This window comes from Asterias rubens, chromosome 3 (genome assembly GCF_902459465.1).
Source record: "Asterias rubens chromosome 3, eAstRub1.3, whole genome shotgun sequence".
Classification (NCBI taxonomy): Eukaryota; Metazoa; Echinodermata; class Asteroidea; order Forcipulatida; family Asteriidae; genus Asterias; species Asterias rubens.
In genome coordinates, this window is record NC_047064.1 from 13810193 (window position 1) to 13832289 (window position 22097).

The 22097-nt window shown below is 39.4% G+C and overlaps 2 protein-coding genes across 4 annotated transcripts; both read right to left on the bottom strand.

Moving 5' to 3' along the window:
• Positions 1-1931: 1931 nt before the first annotated feature.
• LOC117288089 (aminopeptidase N-like) lies at positions 1932-8970 on the bottom strand. Its single transcript, XM_033768788.1, has 5 exons — positions 8264-8970; positions 6345-6618; positions 5500-5620; positions 4181-4299; positions 1932-2153 (listed from the first exon to the last, which is right to left on the bottom strand). The coding sequence occupies exons 1-5, from the start codon at positions 8968-8970 to the stop codon at positions 1932-1934; spliced, it is 1443 nt and encodes a 480-aa protein (XP_033624679.1).
• Positions 8971-11371: 2401 nt separating this feature from the next.
• LOC117288556 (UDP-N-acetylglucosamine transferase subunit ALG13 homolog) lies at positions 11372-21789 on the bottom strand. 3 transcript variants are annotated; one of them, XM_033769457.1, is made up of 6 exons: positions 21563-21789; positions 21061-21195; positions 17384-17498; positions 16133-16295; positions 14468-14606; positions 11372-12815 (listed from the first exon to the last, which is right to left on the bottom strand). In XM_033769457.1, the coding sequence occupies exons 3-6, from the start codon at positions 17474-17476 to the stop codon at positions 12704-12706; spliced, it is 507 nt and encodes a 168-aa protein (XP_033625348.1). In that variant the 5' UTR covers positions 17477-17498; positions 21061-21195; positions 21563-21789; the 3' UTR covers positions 11372-12703. The 3 variants fall into 3 exon arrangements, with proteins under 3 accessions (XP_033625348.1, XP_033625346.1, XP_033625349.1); XM_033769455.1 differs by lacking the exon at positions 21061-21195; XM_033769458.1 differs by lacking the exon at positions 21061-21195 and having other exon boundaries at positions 21553-21789.
• Positions 21790-22097: the final 308 nt, after the last annotated feature.

Genomic DNA, 22097 nt, shown 5'->3' on the forward strand with positions numbered 1-22097 from the left:
CACGAAAAAGAAAGACGATACACTATATTGATTAGAGTGCTAAAGGAATTTGACTCGACTCGAAACGAAATTGAATGGCCGAATTCTGAATTTGAAACGCAGTAACAACCGGAGAGGCAAAATAGCTATAATTCGAAGGCATGAAAATAAAATTGACTGCTCATTTGCTGAATTTGACCGAGAAAACCTATATTACAATATAATATTAGAATACTGACGTATGTGAGTTCTTGCCAAAGATGATCAACATTGGCATTTTTGAAGGCACGTTCCTTGAGATAGTTTTGGACTCCTTGCTCGAAAACTCCATCATCTAAAAAATGCTTCATCATAAAAGCAATTGAGCCGCCCTGAAAATAGCAAAATGTTCGTTATTTTATATATATAACTCTTCAAATGTACAAAATATGCTTTGAAATACCTCTTCCCTAATACTGTGTTTTAAGTACCCGTATAAAATATGAACGTTTTAAAAGCGTTCTTTCTGACGAACAATGAAAAAATAATACAGCTTCATGCAGTTGTTGTGCAGACCCTTTCTGTAATTTTGGGAAACCAGCTACGACTTCGTTTTTTAACCAATTAATATAGGTTTTCTCGGTCAAATTCGGCAAATGAGCGGTCAATTTTATTTTCATGCGTTCGAATTAAAGCTGTTTTGCTTTTCCAGTTGTTACTGCGTTTCAAATTCAGAATTCGGCCAATCAATTTCGTTTTGAGTCGAGTCAAATTCCTTAAGCACTCTGTTCAATTTAGCGTAGCGTCATTCTTTTTCGTGACACACTCGCCTCAAGAAGCGTCTGCGAATTTGAATGCTGCTTTGATGAATTGTTAAATTGAATAATTATTTTGTTAATTCGAATGACGCAACATTACATTTGACTAATCCCAAAACAAAATCGAATGACTCTTTTGAGTACCATTCGATTTTGCGCGAAATAGAATAGCTTGGTGGTTAAATTGGCTGCTCTTTTTCCGAAATTGACCGAGAAAACCTATATGTAACACCCTGTGCCAATTGAACTGGCGCATAGATGACTTTAGGGCGTTGGTCGCACCACTTATGCCCTTTGTGTTTATTTCCTATGTTCACTGATTTCAGATAAACCCTTTTTTATTAAAAATGAGTTGAAACTAGAATTGAATTTCCTAATATGAGTTTTATTTCCGTATTCCGTTAGTCTAAATTCTCTTAAAGACACTGGACACTATTGGTAATTGTCAAAGACCAGTCTTCTCACTTGGTGTATTTCAACATAGGCATAAAATAACGAACCTTTGAACTCACTTGGTCGTCGAAGTTGCGAGAGAATTATGGAAGAAGAAAAAACGCCATTGTTTCACAAATTGTGTGCTTTCAGACGCTTGATTTCGAGATCTGTAAATCAAATTCTGAGGTGGTCTCGAAATCAAATTCGTGGAAATTACATCTTTCTTGAAAACTATGTCACTTCACAGGGCTCAATTTCTCACAATGTTTTATACTACCAACAGCTTTAGTATTACTCGTTGCCAAGTAAAGTTTGATGCTTTCGAGTAATCACCAATAGTACCATTATACACTTTCGGAACAGAAAAAAAAGTTCACAGATTTACAAATAACTTACAGGGTTTACAGAAGGTAATGGTGAAAGACTTCTCTTGAAATATTATTCCATGAAATGCTTTTCTTTTTGAGAAAAAATTAAAACAATTATCCATTCTCGATATCGAGAGTTACGGATTTATTTTAAACATCTGCCATGACATGGCGAAACGTACGGAAACAAGGGTGGGTTTTCCCGTTATTTTCTCCCGACTCCGATGACCGATTGAGGCTAAATTTTTACAGGTTTGTTATTTTATATATAAGATGTGATACACGAAGTGTGGGCCTGTGGACAATACGGTTTACCGAAAGTGTTCAATGGCTTTAAAAACACAATATTTCGTCAGAGCAAAGCTAACATTCCGTCAATGGAGAATCCCAATAAGCTTTTACTAGTTACTGACCGGTCATGACCGTTGCGTACCTTGGTGTAGGAAAGCGACACGAACTGAGATTCAACAGAGTCTCGCTCCCACGACACGGGAGATTTGAGTGCGCGTCTAACAGGAGACATAGCATCCGAACTCATGGCCTTACTCATCGTTACCGAGGGAAACTTTTCATACTTTAAAAACAAAACAGATTTTAAGAGATGTTAAATTTGCAACGGGGATAAAGAATATTAATTTTGGTTTTACCCATACATCGATGTGTGTTAACACTGTATACTCAGTACTTTCCAGAGTCCTGTTATTCGAACCCACGACCCTTGCAATTCTAGAGCAGTGTCTTACCAACTAGACTACCGAGGCTAAAATAGATTTTAACATTTTTAAGTTCACTCATAGGCAATGGCGTGATGTTTTCTAATGGGAATGTGGGGCAGGCGGGAATAAAGAGCTATACACATGTATATTTTTAAATTCTGGGGGAAGGAGGCATTGTTTTTATCGACACATTATTTTTAAAGGTTTTCGATCTCATTTGGCGCAAGAGGGAGGCAAGGGGTTCTGGGCGTGCCCCGCCCCAACTGGTGACCAGCATGCAGCTAAAAAGTAAAACTAAACACCATTGATACAGTGGTAGATCCCAAAATATTTATGGCCAACTGTCAAAAAGTAGCATAATAACACAAAGCCGGCACATGACTGCATGGAGAGTAAATTCTCACCGATTTGAGGTCTGGTTGAACGTGATCCGTGCCTATATGTTCCATATATGACGTAAAACCTTCAGATAGCCAAAGATCGTCCCACCATTCCATGGTTACCACGTTACCAAACCACTGCAACACACACCAGAGTAGTATTTAGCATTTTAAAGGCAGTGGACACTATTGGTAATTACTCAAAATAAATATTAGCATAAAACCTGACTCGGTAACAATTAAAGGGGAGAGGTTGATAAAATAAAACATTGTGAGAAACGGCTCCCTCTGAAGTGGAGTACTTTTCGAGAAAGAAGTAATTTTCAACGAATTTGATTTCGAGACCTCAAGTTTAGAATTTGAGGTATCGAAATCAAGCACCTGAAAGCACACAAATTCGTGTGACACGTTTTTTTCTTTTTCTTTTTCAAAGTTATCTCGCAGCTTCGATGACCAATCGAGCTCAATTTTTCACAGGTTTGTTATTTCATGCATAATTATGTTGAGATACACCAAGTGAAAATACTGGTCTTTGACAATTACCAATAGTGTCCACTGTCTTTAATAAGTGAAAGGTTGTAACTGCAATATTGTGTCATCATGTCAGATGGCATGTAGCAGCCGAGCAGATAAGAACACCGGACTCAAGCTCTCGTGTTTCTGTAAAGCAGAGTGTGGGTTCAAGTCCCTGTCGTGACACGTGTGTCCTTAGTATGCTTAAAACACTAAACCAGTATTGTTGCGTTCTTTAGACGGAAGTAAAGCCGTTGGTCCCGTTTGTTGTGAAATACACGAAAAGGGATCCAGGGTGGATTTCACAAGGAGACAAGACTTTAAGAAAGGGTTACTCTTCATTTACTAAAATGACTAGCCTTAAAGTTTTAATAACTCCTAAAGATTACTTTTAGCACTACATGTAGTCCTTACTTGTGGCAATCTTTGTGAAATCGAACCAAGTGCACCTTTTGTAAGAAGAAGGGGTTCGCCCCGGTGTTCCTGGTTTAATTAATAGCTGCATAATGCACCATAGCACCTTGTGCACCATTACATGAGCCTGTATAAGAATACTGAGCACTGTGATACACCCATAGACCTTATGCACATGACGTCATTTCAGTATACGGCGCCCTCGCCTTGAGGTCAAAAGGAGGTTGTTCATTGGCCAATCTATGTGTGTTTCGATTGTTTCGTCACCGTTTGACCTCAAAGATGGCGGCTGGTCGACGTCAATGCATAAGGTCTATTGGTGATATAAAAGCGCTTTACAGGAACCTTAATCAATGTCATTGAGATAATATGCAAGTAATGTGAATTGTTATTTCATTGAGTAAAGTATCTATGAAAGTGCTATTATGCATTGATCAGTTATACCACAATAACGGTTGAATCAACTTATGCTGCCAGATACTACATTTCAGACACGCCTGTCTTTCGGTCAATCTATATAATTGTTAATTTATTCACAACCTTAAATAATCTATAAGAAAATAAATTTGTTGTTTTACCTGGTGCCCAAGTTCATGTGTGATGAATTGATTATCAGCACCACGGAGTTTTCTTTCGTTGTATATGATTAACCCCCAGTTCTCCATTGCACCCGCCATGGCCTTCACTCCCACGTGATCTGCTCAAAATGGGGAAAAACTTGAATACTCTTGTTGCTTGTTCTAGACGTGTTCGTATAACCGACTCTTAGTCAATCAATCAATCAATTAATCAATCAATCAATCAATCAATCAATCAATCAATCAATCATTCAATCAGAGAGATTTTATATAGCACCAAAATCAACCAAAGTTGTTCAAAGGCGCTCAAGACAGTTGGATGAAGTTAATGTTGATACACTTGTTAGAATAGAAAACATTTGAGGAGTTTCTTGAAAATGTGAAAAGTGTTAGCGTGGGAGAGTGTTCCATTCCTTTGGTCCAAAACAGGAGAGTGAGCGATCTGCAAATGACACAGCATGGGTTCTGGGCACAATAAACTGATGAGAAGATGTGGATGATCTACGCTGTCTGCGTTGTGGTTGCAGCTGCAGTAAGTCAGATATGTAGGATGGCGACTGTTTATGAAGAGCTTTGTACACAAGAAGAGGAACTTTGAATTTGATACGTTGCTGTATAGGGAGCCAGTGAAGAGTAATAGTGGATGTAGGCCCTATGTAATAATGTGCACCGGTGGTGTATACAATGAATAGGAGTGGGGTTATCATTGAGTTAGGGTTAATTTCTCAATACACCATAAGGGAAACTGCATGGGCAAATATTAGTTCAATTTTGGGGTGAACAAAGACAAATAATTACCAGAACGGGATTTGGGCAGGGAAACTCATGGTTAACGTACTGGAGCTCTAGTTAACTGGGATATCTAGACTTAATGTTACCAATCTCATTTTTGTTCCAATATCTTAGTTCGGGCTGCAAGTCATGGAAGCCATTCAACTTGTGATTGTGGTAAAACCAGGGATCACACCAAATTTAACGATAAATCTTTGTAAGTGACACAGTGTAACAGGTCAGGTAATGAACAGTCAGTGTGAAGCGCTTTTCTAAGTTCCTCTTCTTGAATAGGCTACAGAACTTGCAATCACAAGGTTGTGGGTTCGAATCCCCCAGCTAACCGCTGATTTCACAATGACTAGAATTGTCGTCTAGTAACTGGATCACAATTTCTTGATTTGTGCAATCCATAATGAGACGTTCAACCAATGCTTGAGAAAAATTGGCTGTTGCCAGCTTTGCGTTTATACCCCCTGTGGGAGTTTGCCGAGTTCCATTGACGGAAGATCATCTTAACAAACAAACAAACAAACAAACTAAGATACCTAATTTGTCCAGTGAGTATTTCATATCCAACAAGGAAGCGAAGTATTCTTGAATCATCTTTGATTTATTCAGAGCGACGTCAGCATCTTCCATGAAGTCAGGTTGCATCCACACTCTGATCTACCCAAGAGATAAAAATAAACTATATTGAATAGTACATAAGTGTACTCCGTGCATCGCAGATTAAGATGACTATTTAGTCCCCCCTACACTGCTGATGAAAACCACTGTTACCGTTTCCTTCCTGCTTCCGAGTGTTATGGTTAACAAACCCCTCCCACCCCCCCCCCCCCCCCCCCACCCCCACAAAAAATAAAAAATACATTGTATACCATGTTTATCATACAAATTGTGTAGGACGACACAAAATCTGAATTTTCGATAGTGGTACACTATTATTAGTAAAACTATTTATGAGTAAAAACTCTTTATGAGTAAAACGTTTAGACTGATAGAATCATGTATATAATTTCAATTTATTGAAACCCTGGGGATAGTTCCAAATTCCCCCAAAGTGAACAGTCAGCCATCTTTACGGGCAAATAATACATTTTTCAAACGCATAACTATCTGGGAGTTTTCGTGCATATTGGTCGGTAAACAACTTGGGCTGCTTAAAATATGAACGCTTCACGCAAGCACCGGTCCGTTCTGAATTCACCTGCATAGATGGTGTACTATACTGCACGGTACATAACAGTAATTGATACCGTGTGGTCGAAGCATTACAGGTCTCAAAAACCTCGTAAACCATTCTTCGACCCCACGATTGGACAAGGCTACGCTTGACGCAGCACAAAGTGAAAACCAAAATTGACAATTTGAATGTAATAATGTGTATTACCAGGCACCCATCGTCGTTAACTACACTGATATTCTGGAAATCATGGATGACCATCGCAAGTAGGAATGTAGGCATTGCGGCAACTCTCTTGAAGACGGTCCGTGACCAGTGGTCATCCAGCTCAACCGTACTCAACTCCATACCATTAGACAATGCAATCATATCACTACGATGCTCAATCTCAACATCAAATGATGCTTTGAAATATGGTTCATCGAAACAAGGTAAAGTACGACGAGCATACGTTCCTTCCATCTGGGTTGTACCTGTCAATCTAAAAAAAAAAATACAGTTCATAAATCAAAAACTACAATCGGTGAGAGGCAACTTGAGGGTAAAATATTCAATTGGAGCCACTTGGTAATTGTCAACGACCAGTCCTCTCACTTGGTGTATCTAAACATTTGCATAAAATAACGACCCTGTGAAAAATAATTTGAGCTCAATAGGTCTTCGAAGTTGCGAGATAATAATGAAAGAAAAAAAACACTCTTGTCATAAAAAATTGTGTGTTTTCAGAGTGATTTCGAGACCTGTAAATCAAATTCTGAGGTCTCGAAATCAAATTCATGGAAAATTACTTATTTCTAGAAACCTTCGTTACTTCAGAGGGAGGGAGCCGTTTCTCACAATGTTTTATGCCGTCAACAGCTCCCCATTACTCGTTACCAATACCAGAAAGGTGTTGTGTACATAATTATTTTGAGTAATTACCAATAATGTGGTAATAACTCAATTTGTTAGCATGAACAATTCATTGGTAAAGAGCAATGGAGAGGTGTTGATGGTGTAACACACTGTAAAAAAACAGCCTTTTATTGCGCATCTGAAAGCACACACACATTTTGTGCAACAATGGTGTTTTTTTTTTTGTTATTCTAGCAACTGCAACGACCACGGAGTACAAATTTTCACAAATTTGTTATTTATGCATATGTTAATGACTTATCACGTGAGAATACTGGTCTTTGACAAATATCAAAGGTGTCCAGTGCCTTTAAAGAATTATGTAAATGATTGAATCATAGAATGACTCTATTATTACATTTATAATAGGGAAAATAGATAATATGTTTATAGTTAGATTCTTATTATACACATATTGACTGGCAATGAGGTAACTAGTGTACGTCTATTCCCCCGTGGGACTTTGTGTGACCAGAATAGCGACATATTATAATGTATGCCCCTCTTCTGGTCACTCACAGGCCCGAGGGGGAATAGACGTACACTAGTTACCGAATTATGCCAGTCAATATGTGTTTTATAACACAGCTCGGTCTTAAATATGAAATAAGAACAGAAATCTGGAAAAGAAAGGAAGTTTTGTAGTTGCTGTTCACGGTTCAAGTCAAGAGAGGGCGCTGTAACCGGGCACTATTTTCAAGTGCCCGCTCGGGAACTAGTTCCCGCAAACGCGCGCGCGCGATCACTAGACTAATATATTATTAGTTCATCCCACGTGACCCTGTTTCAGCCAACCAGAAAACAGAACAGGCAAGAGGTGTGTTAAAATGTCAAATAACGAATCCACAGTCAATATGAAGCTGTATCAAGTTACCTGAGTAATGAATAAAAGCGATTTAGGGCAAGGCTATTAGACTTCTTTAGAGTACATTTGAAATAAACCTTCTCGGCAGCTTTTCAACCGTTTAAACTGACCTAGATCAGTTTCTCGTGATGAAGAAAATCATCATGTAGTATTTGTGGAGGACGTCAGTTGTTGGCTTCATGTAAATAGGAATACTTTTAAATAGTGGGAAGCACAACTAATGGATAACAATCAAAACGAAGTAACAAACTCTTGAAGTGTATCGTTTGCATACTGAAGAAGTAAACAGGGCGGAAAATTCAACTTGAATGAATAGTGTATGGTACGGTTACCGGTATCATATCGACTCAACAGTTCAAAATCATACCTTTTCTCGCCTTTCTTGTTCTTATATTCACTGACATAAAACCCCGTTGTTCCTTCCATTAATCCTGAATATTGTATATAAACTTCGTAATGTTTGCGAGGTTGAAGATTGTGTACCAGTCGAAGTACCAGGAAATGGTACTGAGGAACAAGAGAAAAACTATCCAGTACATCGTCATCATTAGAGGTGTCCAATCCTACGACGGTGGGTGATGCGTTTAGTGTTAGGGTTGGGTCTGCATGGAGAGTTATCTCATTCGTAGATTCCATGCATTCAATCTCAATACGAACCCAACCATCAAACGTTGACGAACGATTCAGCAAAGAATACTTGACGTCATCTTCGTAGAGAAACGGTCGAATGTTCAATAAGTAACGACGAGGCTGAACGAGTCTGGGCAGACGACCAATCTGATCGGTGTATGTAGGCTTGGCTGTGATATACTCGCCGGTGGATTGGGAATTCGTATTGACGGGTAGTGAAGTAGGTAGTTGGGTCTTTTGCGGAGTGGTAAATGGCAGTAATGGTGATTGAGTGCCATCAATGCTTGACCGGTCTGGAATGTAGTATACTAGAAGACACAATGACGCAGTGAAGACGCAGAACACAATGAACAGAATGAATATCTGCATTGCGGTGCACTGCAATACTCTCTTCCTTCCATTCCGGGCTCCTACCGCCTCCAGTTTATCTTCGGTTAGTTCCATAATGGTAAGATGCAACCCTGTAAATCAAACGTAACAGGTGTAGACCATGTAGCTTTGTTTACAATAAGTGTGACCTTGAACATTCTTCGAGTATTCTGGCAGGCACAATACTGCACAGATCATATAATATGAGAAAGTTGACTTTTTCCGTCATAGTTTCCACATAGAATTGTGCAAGTAAAAGCTGGACACGTTCTGAGATGTGCCCTTTTCATCATATCAACAGTTTATAATAATTAGACACCGCACTCTCCATAAAATATAAGATTTTATGTTTTCTTCCATTAGGCTGTGTACAAATCGTGCCTGCATGAAGTCAAGGCTCTGTGGCTCTTTGGAAACATGTGATGTCACAGGTCACATCGTCTATATGTCATAAAAATATAGAAATGCAGGCCTAATCAATTTAATATACCCAAATAAACAAATTCAAGGTAACTAACAAATTATGACCAATAAACATATCCCAAGGAATTTCTTAAAACTAACAAGAACCTTTTCACTACTTAGGAGAACTACATAAGTGTCCAGAACTCGCCCAATATGACTACTATATCACCACCAGAAACTTCCCCATAAGAATGTCCAAGACTCGTCTTTTTACTTGCTGTATCTCAACATAATATGCATAAAATAACAAACCTGTGAATATATGAGCTCAATCGGTCATCGAAGTTTCGAGATAATAATGAAAGAACAAAAACCCTTGTCACACGAAGTTGTGTGCTTTCAGATGCTTGATTTCGAGACCTCAAGTTCTAAATCTGAGTCTCGAAATCAAATTCGTGGAAAATTACTTCTTACTCGAAAACTACGTCGTTTCAGAAGGAGCCGTTTATAACAATGTTTTATACCATCAACCTCTCCCCATTACTCGTCACCAAGAAAGGTTTATGCTAAAAGTTATTTTGAGTAATTACCAATGGTGTCCACTGCCTTTAAAAGATTCGGTCCGTTTTCAAAATGTCCACAGATTAACATTAAACTTTAAGTTTAATGTAAATATGTAGCCTAATTCTGCGGGGGGGGGGGGTTCGACTTTGATCAACTGTTGGAAATCTCGCATGGGGCTAGATCCCACTTGATCCCAATATGTTATTTGTTCGTTCGAAACTATTGGTAATTACTCAAAACAATTATTAGCATAAACCTTACTTGGTAATAAGTAATGGGGAGAGGTTGATAGTTTAAAACATTGTGAGAAGCGGCTCCCTCTGAGGTAACGTAGATTTCGAGAAAAAAAAGTAATTTGCCACAAATTTGATTTTGAGACCAGATTTAAAATTTGAGGTCTCGAAATCAAGCACATTAAAGCACACAACTTCGTTTGTCAAGTGTGTGTGTTTTCTTTCATTATTATCTCGCAACTTCGACGACAAATTAAGCTCAAATGTTCACATGTTTGTTATTTTATGCTGCTTGCATGTTTTTTTTTATGAAATTCGGCCCAGAAGTCTGCCTATAGCACTATAAATAATGTCCCGGGGACAATCTTTCCTGCCCGCATACCATGTACTGCTCCAGTGTAGAGTGGTTAAATTTTACAGTTCATAACCAGTGTAAAAACATTCAATATTCATAGAATAAGAAACGAAACTTACTCTCGATGTGTTGGGATCGTGTAGCTTTATTCCAGCACAAACCGCTTCACCAGAAGCTAGGAACTTTGTTAAATGGACTTTCAAACCCCTTATTGCTATTACTGAACACAGTAGCTATATTCACTATTAATAAAGTCAACAACAATCAGATTGATAAGAACTCAAATTTTGGGACTTGACTTTAAAACCAATTTGCGGATCCAAAGGTTCACCTATTGGACCGATTAAACGAGTCTTTATATAGACCATGCGACCTTTGTTTACAAAGTGTGACCTTGTACATTCTTTGGATTTTCTGGCAGGCAAGATAATGCACTGATCATATGGGAACATTGAAAATTTGTGTCATATTTCCAAATAAATCCAAGAGTTATGAAAGTAAAACATTGACAAGTTTTGAGATGTGCCCCATTTCATCATATCAAAAGTTTTTAAGAATTAGACAGTGCAATCCCTATAAAGTATAGGATTTGATGTTTTCTTCCATTAAGCTGTGTACAAATCATGCATGCAGGAAGTCCAGGCTCTGTGGCTCTTTTGTAAACATGTGATGTCACAGGTCACATCGTCAATATTATGATGCAAACTGTACCATTAAATAAGGACAAAACCAGACCCCATTTAAGCCGCTGTTCAAGAATAGGCATATGAAGGAAGGAAACATTGCAGATATCAACCAGATTCATTCCAATCACAGAATTGTTGTGTTTATTTTATTTTATTCGTATAACTGTAGAACATCAACTTGTTTTAACACCAGCGGTTCTTTGCATTTAAATAATTATAATGATTATTTTACCTAAATATATAGTTTCGACTTATCTTATTTACAAAGACACAAATTTAGAGAACCATAAATCACAACAAATTCAAGAGCTCATACGAACAAATCAGGAGCCACTGTCGTAATCTATTACACACACAATGGAATTAAACTATTATTAATATTCTTTCCAAAAGTTTTTCTAGGAAAATTGATATTGATATTAATTTGCTATCTTCAAATTACACCATATTCTATGTGACACTTTATTAAACTGACCGTGAATCATGTACTCGGCCACAATATCACGGTAGCCACAAAGTCACAACAGCCATGATGTAACAACAGCCACAATATCACATTAGCCACAATGTCACTAGTGAATGTCACATTAGACATGTCACAATAGCCACGATGTCACAGTAGCCACAAAGTCACATTGGCCATGATGTCACAATGGCCACAATGTCCCAGTAGCCACAAAGTCACATGAGCCACGATGTCACAATAGCCACGATGTCACAGTAGCCACAAAGTCACATTGGCCATGATGTTACAATGGCCACAATGTCACAGTAGCCACAAAGTCACATTAGCCACGATGTCACAATAGCCACGATGTCCCAGTAGCCACAAAGTCACATTGGCCATGATGTTACAATGGCCACAATGTCCCAGTAGCCACAAAGTCACATTAGCCACGATGTCACAATAGCCACAATGTCCCAGTAGCCACAAAGTCACATTAGCCACGATGTCACAATGGCCACAATGTCCCAGTAGCCACAAAGTCACATTAGCCACGATGTCACAATGGCCACAATGTCCCAGTAGCCACAAAGTCACAATAGCCACGATGTCACATAGCCACATTATAACATTAGCCACAAAGTCACAATGGCCACGATGTAACCAAAGTCACAATATCACATTAGCCACAATGTCACCACTGAATGTCACAATAGCCATGATGTCCCAGTAGCCACAAAGTCACAATAGCCACGATGTCACATAGCCACATTATAACATTAGCCACAAAGTCACAATGGCCACGATGTAACCAAAGTCACAATATCACATTAGCCACAATGTCACCACTGAATGTCACAATAGCCATGATGTCACAGTAGCCACAAAGTCACAAAAGCCATGATGTCCGGTAGCCATGATTTCACAACAGATGAACAGTAACAATCACCACACTGTCAACATGAGAGTTATAGCTGTGATGTCCATGTAGCTGTGATGTTATTGCAGCTGTGTGATCACAATAGCTACGTCACTACAGCCAGTGTCACAGTAGAGTAGCCACAATGTCACAACTGTGATGTAACAATAGTCGTGTTTTCCCAATAGTCTTAATATAGTGTCATGATAGTCCCATAGCTTTATCAAGGAATGAGGAGAACTTAGCTGTATCACCAGGAGGAAATGGCTTGAGTGTAGTAGCATCAATCTCTCTCACAACTTCAGCAAGGTTACTGTGTTGAAATCAAGCAAATAAACCGCACCTTTGTGAGTACTCACTGGTATATTTATATTAACAAACCAGATTGGACAGGAAAGAGTTAAAATGGAGCCAATTTCAGAAACAGCTAAGAGCGATCTAAACTGCAAATCAATAGTAGTTGCTTAGTAGTGTGTGATGTCACAATGCAAATCACTATGTGATACTGACAATTTTGTCTTGCAATGAATTTGATTGCTTTGTGAAATCGCCACCAGGTATATATTGCCGCAGTAATATTATCAAGTCATCTGCTACATGTAAAGTTGGAGTGCAATCACAAGACAAAAATGGTTCAGTCGGTACACGATTGGATTTTAAGCATTCAGACATTCAGACATTCGGTACTGGACCGGAGTGAAAACTTAAAGGCAGTGGAAACTATTGGTAATTACTCTTGGGGACGAGTAATGGGGAGAGGTTGATGGTATAAAACATTGTGAGAAACGGCTCCCTCTGAAGTGCCATAGTTTTCGAGAAAGAAGTGATTTTCCACGAATTTGATTTCGAGACCTCAGGTTTAGAACTTGAGGTCTCGAAATCAACCATCTAAACGCACACAACTTTGTGTGACAAGGGTGTTTTTTTCTTTCATTATTATCTTGCAAGTTCGATGACCGATTGAGCTCAAATTTTCACAGGTTTGTTATTTTATGCATATTTTGAGATACACCAGTTGTGAAGGCTAGTCTTTGACAATTACCAATAGTGTCCAGTGTCTTTAAATCAAACTTTAATGAACGAGGAACATATCTGCCCAAGTGGGACCTTGCCCCAAGTGAGACTTGTAACACTTTATCAAAGTGCACCCCTGCAGAATTAGACTCTATAACCAATTGATGTTAAGTAGGCCCAATTAAGACCTCTCATTCACCCTATGCAGAAATGTCACACACAACTACAGTCTGCCATGTTTGACATTTTTGTAGTCAAAATAACTGTAGATTTATGGTAAGCATGTAAACCCTGCATCACCTATAATGTACACTCCACTGTATAATATACACGGACATTGACTCTCAAATACTAAATACCATGAGGACACTACATGTACATGTGGCCAAGCACCATGTTGGGCCCCATTTGTGGTTGCTCCTGTGAACCAAAAATTGAAAACTACTGATGTAACACTTATTTTAAAAAAAAAAACATTTTAAAAGAGAAATTGTCCAGCCTGTGGTTCTTAAAAAATGGAAAGTGCTTGTTTGTACAGTACAGCACTGAGTGGTTTAACTCTTTATTCCTCAGTTGTTCAAAGTTTTGTATTTGTATCCCAACCTAAACAATTTTCTATGCCATAACTGCCTGGGAGCCCACTCCATCCCCACCCCCCCCCCAAATAAAAGGAAAACAATGACAGAGTGTGCTTTGTTTTGTTGTGGGATCTGTTTATTTTTTATCACTGAGACAACATCTACAGTACGTATAGTCTGCGTACAATGCCCAAGTGATAATATTGCCCAAGTTGCGTAGTGTAGTAGTATGGCCAAGTCAGTATTTGGCAACTACGGCTATGGCTACATTCTTTGGCTGCAACGACAATGATGTAGAATAGGAGTTTTCAGCCTTTCGGCTGTAGCGGCTGCCGAAGCCATTATTGGGGACAGAGCATTGTATCTAACATACCTGCATGTTGCATAGAGAAGGTGTCCATCTTGATAAAGTTGATACGCTAACTCAAACTGATGATTACCCATCAGTAACTCATTGATGACAACAAGTAACCGTTTCCCGGCACCTAGTGATTCTAAAACATTACCAGCTCCTAATGAAAACAAAACAAAATTTGATCAAACTGGACTTAATATATAGGGTCGTTAACGGACAAGTCGTTAAACGTCTGATGCTATGGTAATAATAATAATAATAATAATATCGAAGTCTTATATATAGTGCACGTATCTACCAAACAAGGTACTCAAGGCGCTGAGTATATACAAACTTTCAGAAAGATAGGTTATTGCAGTGATGGATTCTGAGATGGATTCTGAGACCCAATTATGTAGCACTTATAAGGGTTTACAAGGTGCTACGGCGCATTAAGCAGCCACAACCAGGAACACCGGGGCGAACCCCCCTTCTCTTTTCGATAAGTGCACTGGGTTCTTTTACATGAGTTACGAAACACATGGGACCAACGGCTTTACGTCCCATCCGAAGGACAAAGCAATGGTAAAGTGGGGATTCGAACCCACACTCTGCTGATCAGAAACACCAGAGTTTGAATTTGGTGCTCTTAACCGCTCGGTCACGACACTTCCAGTGACTTCCAGTGGTAGTGAACAGCTGTTTGCTGGCAACTATCGGGGGGAGGGCTGCTTTGCGGGAGACTACTACATTAAGTTGGACAATAGTGCTGGGAACAGTAGTCTTGCGCAGAGCAGTATTCTCGCTAGATAGTTGGTGAGAGACACATTTTGCTATCCCTGCGACAGAAGTTTAAGGATTTGTCCAGGATTTCTTATACAGGACCCAAACTGAGATCAACACCCAAAGGTACAAGATTGTAGAAGATGTCAAAGTTAAATTCATTGAGAAGTTCGTCCTTCGTTAAAGGCACTGGACACGTTTAGTAATTGTCAAAGACCAGTATTCTCACGTTTCCAAACATGTATTTAAAATACCAAATCTGTAAAAAATTTGCACTCAATTGGTCAAGTTGCAGGAGAATAATGAAAGAAAAAACACCCTCGTTGCACAAATTTGTGAGCTTTCAGTTGCTAACAAAAGGTTTCAAGCTTGAAGTCTTTTATCATTTGAGTGAGAAGCTACCTTTCTCAAAAACCTTATTACTTCAGAGGGAGCCATTTCTCACAATGTGTTATACTACCAGCAGCTCTCCATTGCTCGTTACCAAGTAAGTTTATAAGCTAACAATTATTTTGAGTAATTACCGATAGTGTCCTAAAGCCATTATACACTTTCGGTACAGAAAAAAAAAAAAAATCACAGATTTACAAATAACTTACAGGGTTTACAGAAGGTAATGATGAAAGACTTCCCTTCAAATATTATTAAATGAAATGCTTTACTTTTTGCGAAAACATTAAAACAATATCAATTCTCGATAGCGAGAATTACAAATTTATTTTGAACACATGTCATGACACGAGGAAACGTGCGGAAACAAGGGTGGGTTTTCCCGTTATTTTCTCCTGACTCCGATGACCGATTGAGCCTAAATTTTCACAGGTTTGTTATTTTATATATAAGTTGTGATACATGAAGTGTGGGACTTGGACAATACTGTTTACCGAAAGTGTATAATGGCTGTAAAGGGTTGGTTCTTACCGGCATGACTAATAATAAGAGAAGCATTCTGAATGTCATCTGCAATGGTGTCCTTGTAGCGATAATACTCCAATGTAAACCCTGGTTGAAGGATAGGCTCTGGTTCAAATGTTCCTCTACCGATCTGCAACAATACCTTGGTGTATCCTAGAGACTTGAATTGCTGTGGGTGAAACCAGACAAGTACAGTTGATAATATTAATAATTCCTCATATAGCGTTTTATCACACCCCTAGGGGCATCTTAAAAACACTCAGTACCAGTATTACTTCCTGCAAGATACGTATTGAAGTATGAGACCTATTCCTTTATAGCACTAAGTAATAGTCCAAAAGGTGCTCATTGCGTTGGCCCAATATGCTGCCCATCAGGAACACCCCGGCCAGCCCCTTCTCTTTATGATATTAGTGTATTGGGTTGGTGAACAAGCACTGCACAACATATGGGACCTACAGCTTTACATCTTATAGAAAGGACGCAGCAAAAATGGTAAAGTGTCTTGCTTTTAAGGACATTGGTGTCACGACACTCGAACCCACACTCTGCTGAACAGAAATACCAGAGCTTGAGTCGGCTGTTATTTTGCATTCGGCCAAGACTAGCCACAGTTACTGGTGGTTCATCAATTGTAAGTACATGTATACTTTTGCGCACAGAGTTGTGGGGACTTCATATTATTGTTGTTTTATTATTTTCCTTTTCTGAATAATCACTTATGAGCCCCTGCATTGGCGGATACCGGCGCTATACAAGACTTTGATTATTATTATTATTATTATTATTATTTGTATCATTATTTGTGTGGACCCTTGTTCTCATTGTGTAAAAAAACTGACAGCTCTGTATAAATACCCAAAAAAGAAAACTTACACAAGTAAATAAGTAACTACAAAAGTTAACCCCAGTTCATACTTCCTGCCAATGCAATGCGAAACAAATTTTAACAGCACAAATTCGCAACAATTATTTTGCATTTATCAGTAGAAATGCGTTCAACTCCTGCAAAAAACATTCCCTGCGAAAACAGCCCTGAATCGCATTCTCATTCGCAGGAAGTATGAGCCGTGATTTAACTACTGGAGTAAACTACCAGAGTTCCCTACGAGTTATTAACAGGAATTAAACACCAGGAGTTAACTACGAGAGTATCCCCAATATTTAATTAAAAGGTAATCAAACTCCCATTGCAACCATTTCTGTATGGTACCAAAGTTAATGTGAGGGTAACCATGGAGGAAAAATTAGACCGACCTTACACAACTGTTTTGATGATACTACTTCAATCAGAGGATCGAAGCTGGTTGTTCCAACAGTAACAAATACTATTTTTTCCACCATCGCCATTTCTGAGGAATGATCTTGTTACCTGTGGAATAAAAAGTAAAGATTTGACATCAGTCAATCACTCCTCTCGGATGTTTTTGTGGTAGAGAGGAAAGTCATGAACTCAGTCACTACTCTTTTTTATTAATTCCGATTCATAAATACCCCAGACAGTTTCGCAACTCCTATTGTTGGAGAGCGCGTCAAGTTGGGAGTGTTTAAACGGCTGATAATGACCAGCTGGAGCTGTTTATAACCGGCTGGCTTCCGCGTGTCGCGCATGCACGTTACGCGGATATTATCATGCGGAACACGCAATTCATAGCTATTAGTAACAGCGCGTAATCTATTTCTAAGCGCACGCGCGTAATCTATTTCTAAGTGCGCACACGCGTACACACAACCCACAGCACATGAAACAGATTCTTGACAAAGCTTTTGAAAAAAATACTTTTCAATTGTCGAAGTGTCTTTAAGTGTATTTTTTCAACGTTTTTTTAACAAGAGGACATGAATAGAAATAAAAGAGTGTATGTGTAACTGTTGTTAACAATTTTAAGAAAGTGAACACTATTGGTAGTTGTCATGACTAGTCTTCACAGTTGGTGTACCTCAACATATGCATAAAATAACTAACCTGTGAAAATTTGAGCTCAATCGGTTGTCGAAGTTGCGAGATAATAATTAAATAAAAAACACCCTTTCCACACGTTGTTAGTTGCGATAATGTAACCCCCCTCCCGACGGCCGCCAGGCCGAAGGGTTACGAGATCGGTTCAAGCGGCAATGGTTAATCTGGTCCAACACGTACAATTTCGTACAATTTTGACAGCTAGTCACCAGATTCGCCCCATTTTTACCACTTTCAAAAATCATGACACAAATTCTGAGGGTACGAACTTAATCCGCAATGTCTAATGAACTCTCAAAACACCATTGAGAAAATATTTTTGAAGAAAAAGGACAAAAACTCCCAGTGAATTCACAGGTTTATATTTTGAACCTGTCGATCGCTTTGCAAACGCATTATTTTGTTGTTGGGCTAAACCATTCTGTGAAGGGGTGTTACAATGTTGCAGTGCGTGTGCGCGCTGTCCGTTTGCATTGCACGCCGTTCACTCATAATGGCGCGCACGCACTGCAGCACTGCAACATTGTAACACACCCCTTTTACAGAATGGTTTAGCCCAACAACAAAATAATGCGTTTGCAAAGCGATGCGACAGGTTCAAAGTATAAACCTGGGAATTCGCTCTTGGAATTCGTTGTGTGCTTCCTGATGCTTGATTTCGAGACTTCAAATTCTACAGTTGAGGTCTCGAAATCAAATTAGATGAAAATTACTTCTTTCTCGAAAACTACATCACTTCAGAGGGAGCCATTTCTCACAATGTTTATCTTTATTTTGAGTAATTACCATTATTAGTGTCCACAGCCTTTAAATGTTTAATAATTACTAGCGGGATGCCGCGCGAAAATCCTTTACACAAATATTTCGAAATATAATGTGGGTGAGGGTGTTACACGCCTCTCTGAATGTGTGCGTTCGTTTAGCTTCCCTAGGTCGACCCCGTCGTGTGGAATTTTTTCCCCCAGGATGAACGTGTGCAGATAATTACCCGCGTTCGTCCTGGGAAAAGAACCTGCCACACACCGGGGTCGACCCAGGGGAGCTAAACGAATGCACCCTATATTTATGCATGGTGTCATAATTCTAACCCAAAATAAAGCTATTGCGCACGTCCGCCACTACTTGCAGTGGCTGCGCCCACCTCATTTTGGGTTAGTCAACGAAACTCTAGAAACTATAAGGCTCCCCCGTGAGCCTTATAGTGGTCTAATATTTTGGGCCTCCTTAACGCTATACGTTTTTCAAATCACGTTGATAGGTGAAAGTTTTACGACCGTTAGCCAGCAATAACTCAAGTTTCTTTTGGACTACACTACCAACACTTTCCACACACACTCAATATACATTCATAATGCTTGCATTTCCTTTTTGTTGAGTGAAATTAAAAAAACATCGTCCAAAAAGCACATTTTCTGCTCGGTACTCACTGTTGTTTTTCTGTCGCATCGCACCAGCCTACTACATGTACATGTAGATCGACGAACTGCCGAGCCGCGGCCGAGTCGAACTGTGAAAGCGGTGTTACCAGGCAGTGCAGCAGTGCGTGGGTGCTGTCCATTTACAATACCCGCCGTTCACGCATAAAGCTTGCACGCACTGTGATGGCGTATTGGATTTGGGATTTTGAGGCATTATGGGAAAATTTTGAGCTTGGCATACAGCAAATTCGAGCTCAGCACCCCTCAATACCTCTAAAAAACTTGTATGCCATAAATTAACACAATTTGCCTTTAGGGTTGATTTTTTTTTAAAGTTTACCCAGTCTATCTTGGGCCCTTTACTTATTCATCGTGATTTATGGAGTGTCACGTCCCACGATACATAGCATTGTTACATCACTAAATAAAGCGAGTTTTAGGAACATGCTGTGTGCCAAAAATCTAATCTTTCTACTGTGTTTTTTTACCACCGCTGTTTTGGGGGATTTTTTCGGGGGGGGGGGGGGGAGCGGTAAGAGGTGTGGCCTCTTTTTAGTTTATTCTCATCTGAATTTGTCCTGTAAACTTTCTGGTCAATAGGCTGCGCGTTACGGGAGCACTAAACGTGAACGTGAACGTCAATAAGTGTATTGTTTATTGTCACTTTGGGCTTATTGCATCTCGCGAAATTGTAACGACACAATTTCTGACCGTTCATGTTCACGCTGCTCTAGGGACAAACCTCCATACATCCCATATCTCTGGAACCCTATATCGTACAAACTAAATAAAAACGGTAAATTCGTCCTCACTCCTTAATTTTCTTTGACGTATTTCCTTTTCAGAAAGCATTTCAAGTTAATTTTAGGGTTTGTTACGTCCAGTTTGGGTCAATTTTGTAATAGACAAACTCCTAAAAATGTACCCCATTCAGCCGCATCGGAGGGAACCAATGATGGGGTAAACTCTGAAACTGCAACACTATACCTCCATGAACAGACCGTATTCTAAAACGGTATTCATGTACTCATTTGAGTTTACTGGCAAAAGAATCAGAATGTATACACTCTCTTCTTGTAAATAATTTGTTCTATAAAGATAGTGTCCATAGTTTTAAAACAGCAAGATACGTGTTGCATCAACAGCGCAATTTCTGTATGGAGATTTATTGAAAGTCCGAGGTCCTTACTCTATGGTCCGAGGTCGCCACCCACTTTCAACCTAAAGTGGTCCCACGGCGACCTCCTTCACCAAGCAACAGGTGGCCTGTCTCAAAACCAGACAACACACCACTCACTGACCAGAATGTAAGGAGGTTGGGCTCGATTTCACATGCTTACTTTATTTGTGTAAGCCCCCACCCCCCCCACCCCAAAAGTTTATTAACAGACACATTTCAGGCTCCTTCCAACCTATAGCCCTACCAAATGTTTCCAAATTATAAAGCTTCCGTTTGATCCCATCCGCCTTGTCCATAATTCTCATGCCGTTTGGAAGTAACTGCTTTTTTATAAATATTCTCCATTTAAATTTAATCTTTTCAACAAATGAATCACCTGTCAGAAGGATTTCTAGGAAGTCTGGTAACAACATCGACCAGTGGTTGACACACGGTCGCCGCGCAAACTACCTCCAATCAGATGACTCGTAAGTGGGAGTTTGGGTCAGGGTTTTGTAGACTTGCAACCCGTCTGAAAAGACACAACCGTGTTGATTTCCACAAGGATGCCATGCCACTGGACCTACTAATTTCAATCCAAGATGGCGCGGGTTACGCTTTAATAATAGTATAGATTGTATTGTACTTTGTAGATAATAAAGGAATCCTGATCTGACTGCTGCCTCAATGATCTGACTAATAATAATAATTATATGTGTTTCTTGGTCATGTGGAGTATCAATAAAGTCATGTATGCTATTCATTTAATCATTCATTGGGGAAAACAAAACATGACATTACAGTGTATAAGTTAGTAGCCGACCGTCCCCCGTACATAAATAATGGAGCAATACAGTTAAAGTTTTACACTTATAACATTAACACTGACACTGACTGACCGTCCTGGAGCTGGACTCGCGATGGATCCAACTCGTCTTTGTTGGAGGGTACGCTACACTCTCATCAAAACAGTCACACGCCGCAACAACAAACACTACACAACATCGATACTTGATCAGCAGGAATAGTGTACTTTCCGTAACAACAGTCGAATAAAATGTTGAAGAAGCGAGCTCTTTGGTTGGAAGAAGTTATAGTGCATAGTGGACATGACATACTTAGTACCCCAAAAACATGCTGTAGGAAAACAAACTGTTGAGGGCGCTGTTCGTGAGACCATTATTTGTTTGTTTACAAACATCGACGATGTTCCACTTAAACTCCTCTTGGCACTTTGCCTAAACAAAACATGGACGTACACCCCCCTTAGCTGTGAAGAATATCGAGTTATTTCGATCTCTTTTTGGGTGGCAAGTATTCATTCGTCAGTGATTTTGGCTAATACAGAGTTTCTTCTGTCCTTTGAAGGCCGCCATTATCATGCCAACGAATTTTTGGCAATTGCGGCTGTGATCCCCTCCTAGCCTGATGGCC

What these genes read in the sequence shown, in the direction of transcription:
- LOC117288089 (XM_033768788.1), bottom strand. Translation starts at nt 8,970, where the DNA reads ATGGAACTAACCGAAGATAAACTGGAGGCGGTAGGAGCCCGGAATGGA. An exon ending in AACAAGAAAGGCGAGAAAAG is followed by an intron (nt 6,619 to 8,263) that starts GTATGATTTTGA and finishes TTTTTTTTTTAG; the next exon opens with ATTGACAGGTACAACCCAGA. An exon ending in CACATGAACTTGGGCACCAG is followed by an intron (nt 2,154 to 4,180) that starts GTAAAACAACAA and finishes TTGTTTTTAAAG; the next exon opens with TATGAAAAGTTTCCCTCGGT.
- LOC117288556 (XM_033769455.1), bottom strand. Translation starts at nt 17,476, where the DNA reads ATGGCGATGGTGGAAAAAATAGTATTTGTTACTGTTGGAACAACCAGC. An exon ending in TCTTATTATTAGTCATGCCG is followed by an intron (nt 14,607 to 16,132) that starts GTAAGAACCAAC and finishes TGTTTTCATTAG; the next exon opens with GAGCTGGTAATGTTTTAGAA. An exon ending in CTTCTCTATGCAACATGCAG is followed by an intron (nt 12,816 to 14,467) that starts GTATGTTAGATA and finishes ATTTCAACACAG; the next exon opens with TAACCTTGCTGAAGTTGTGA.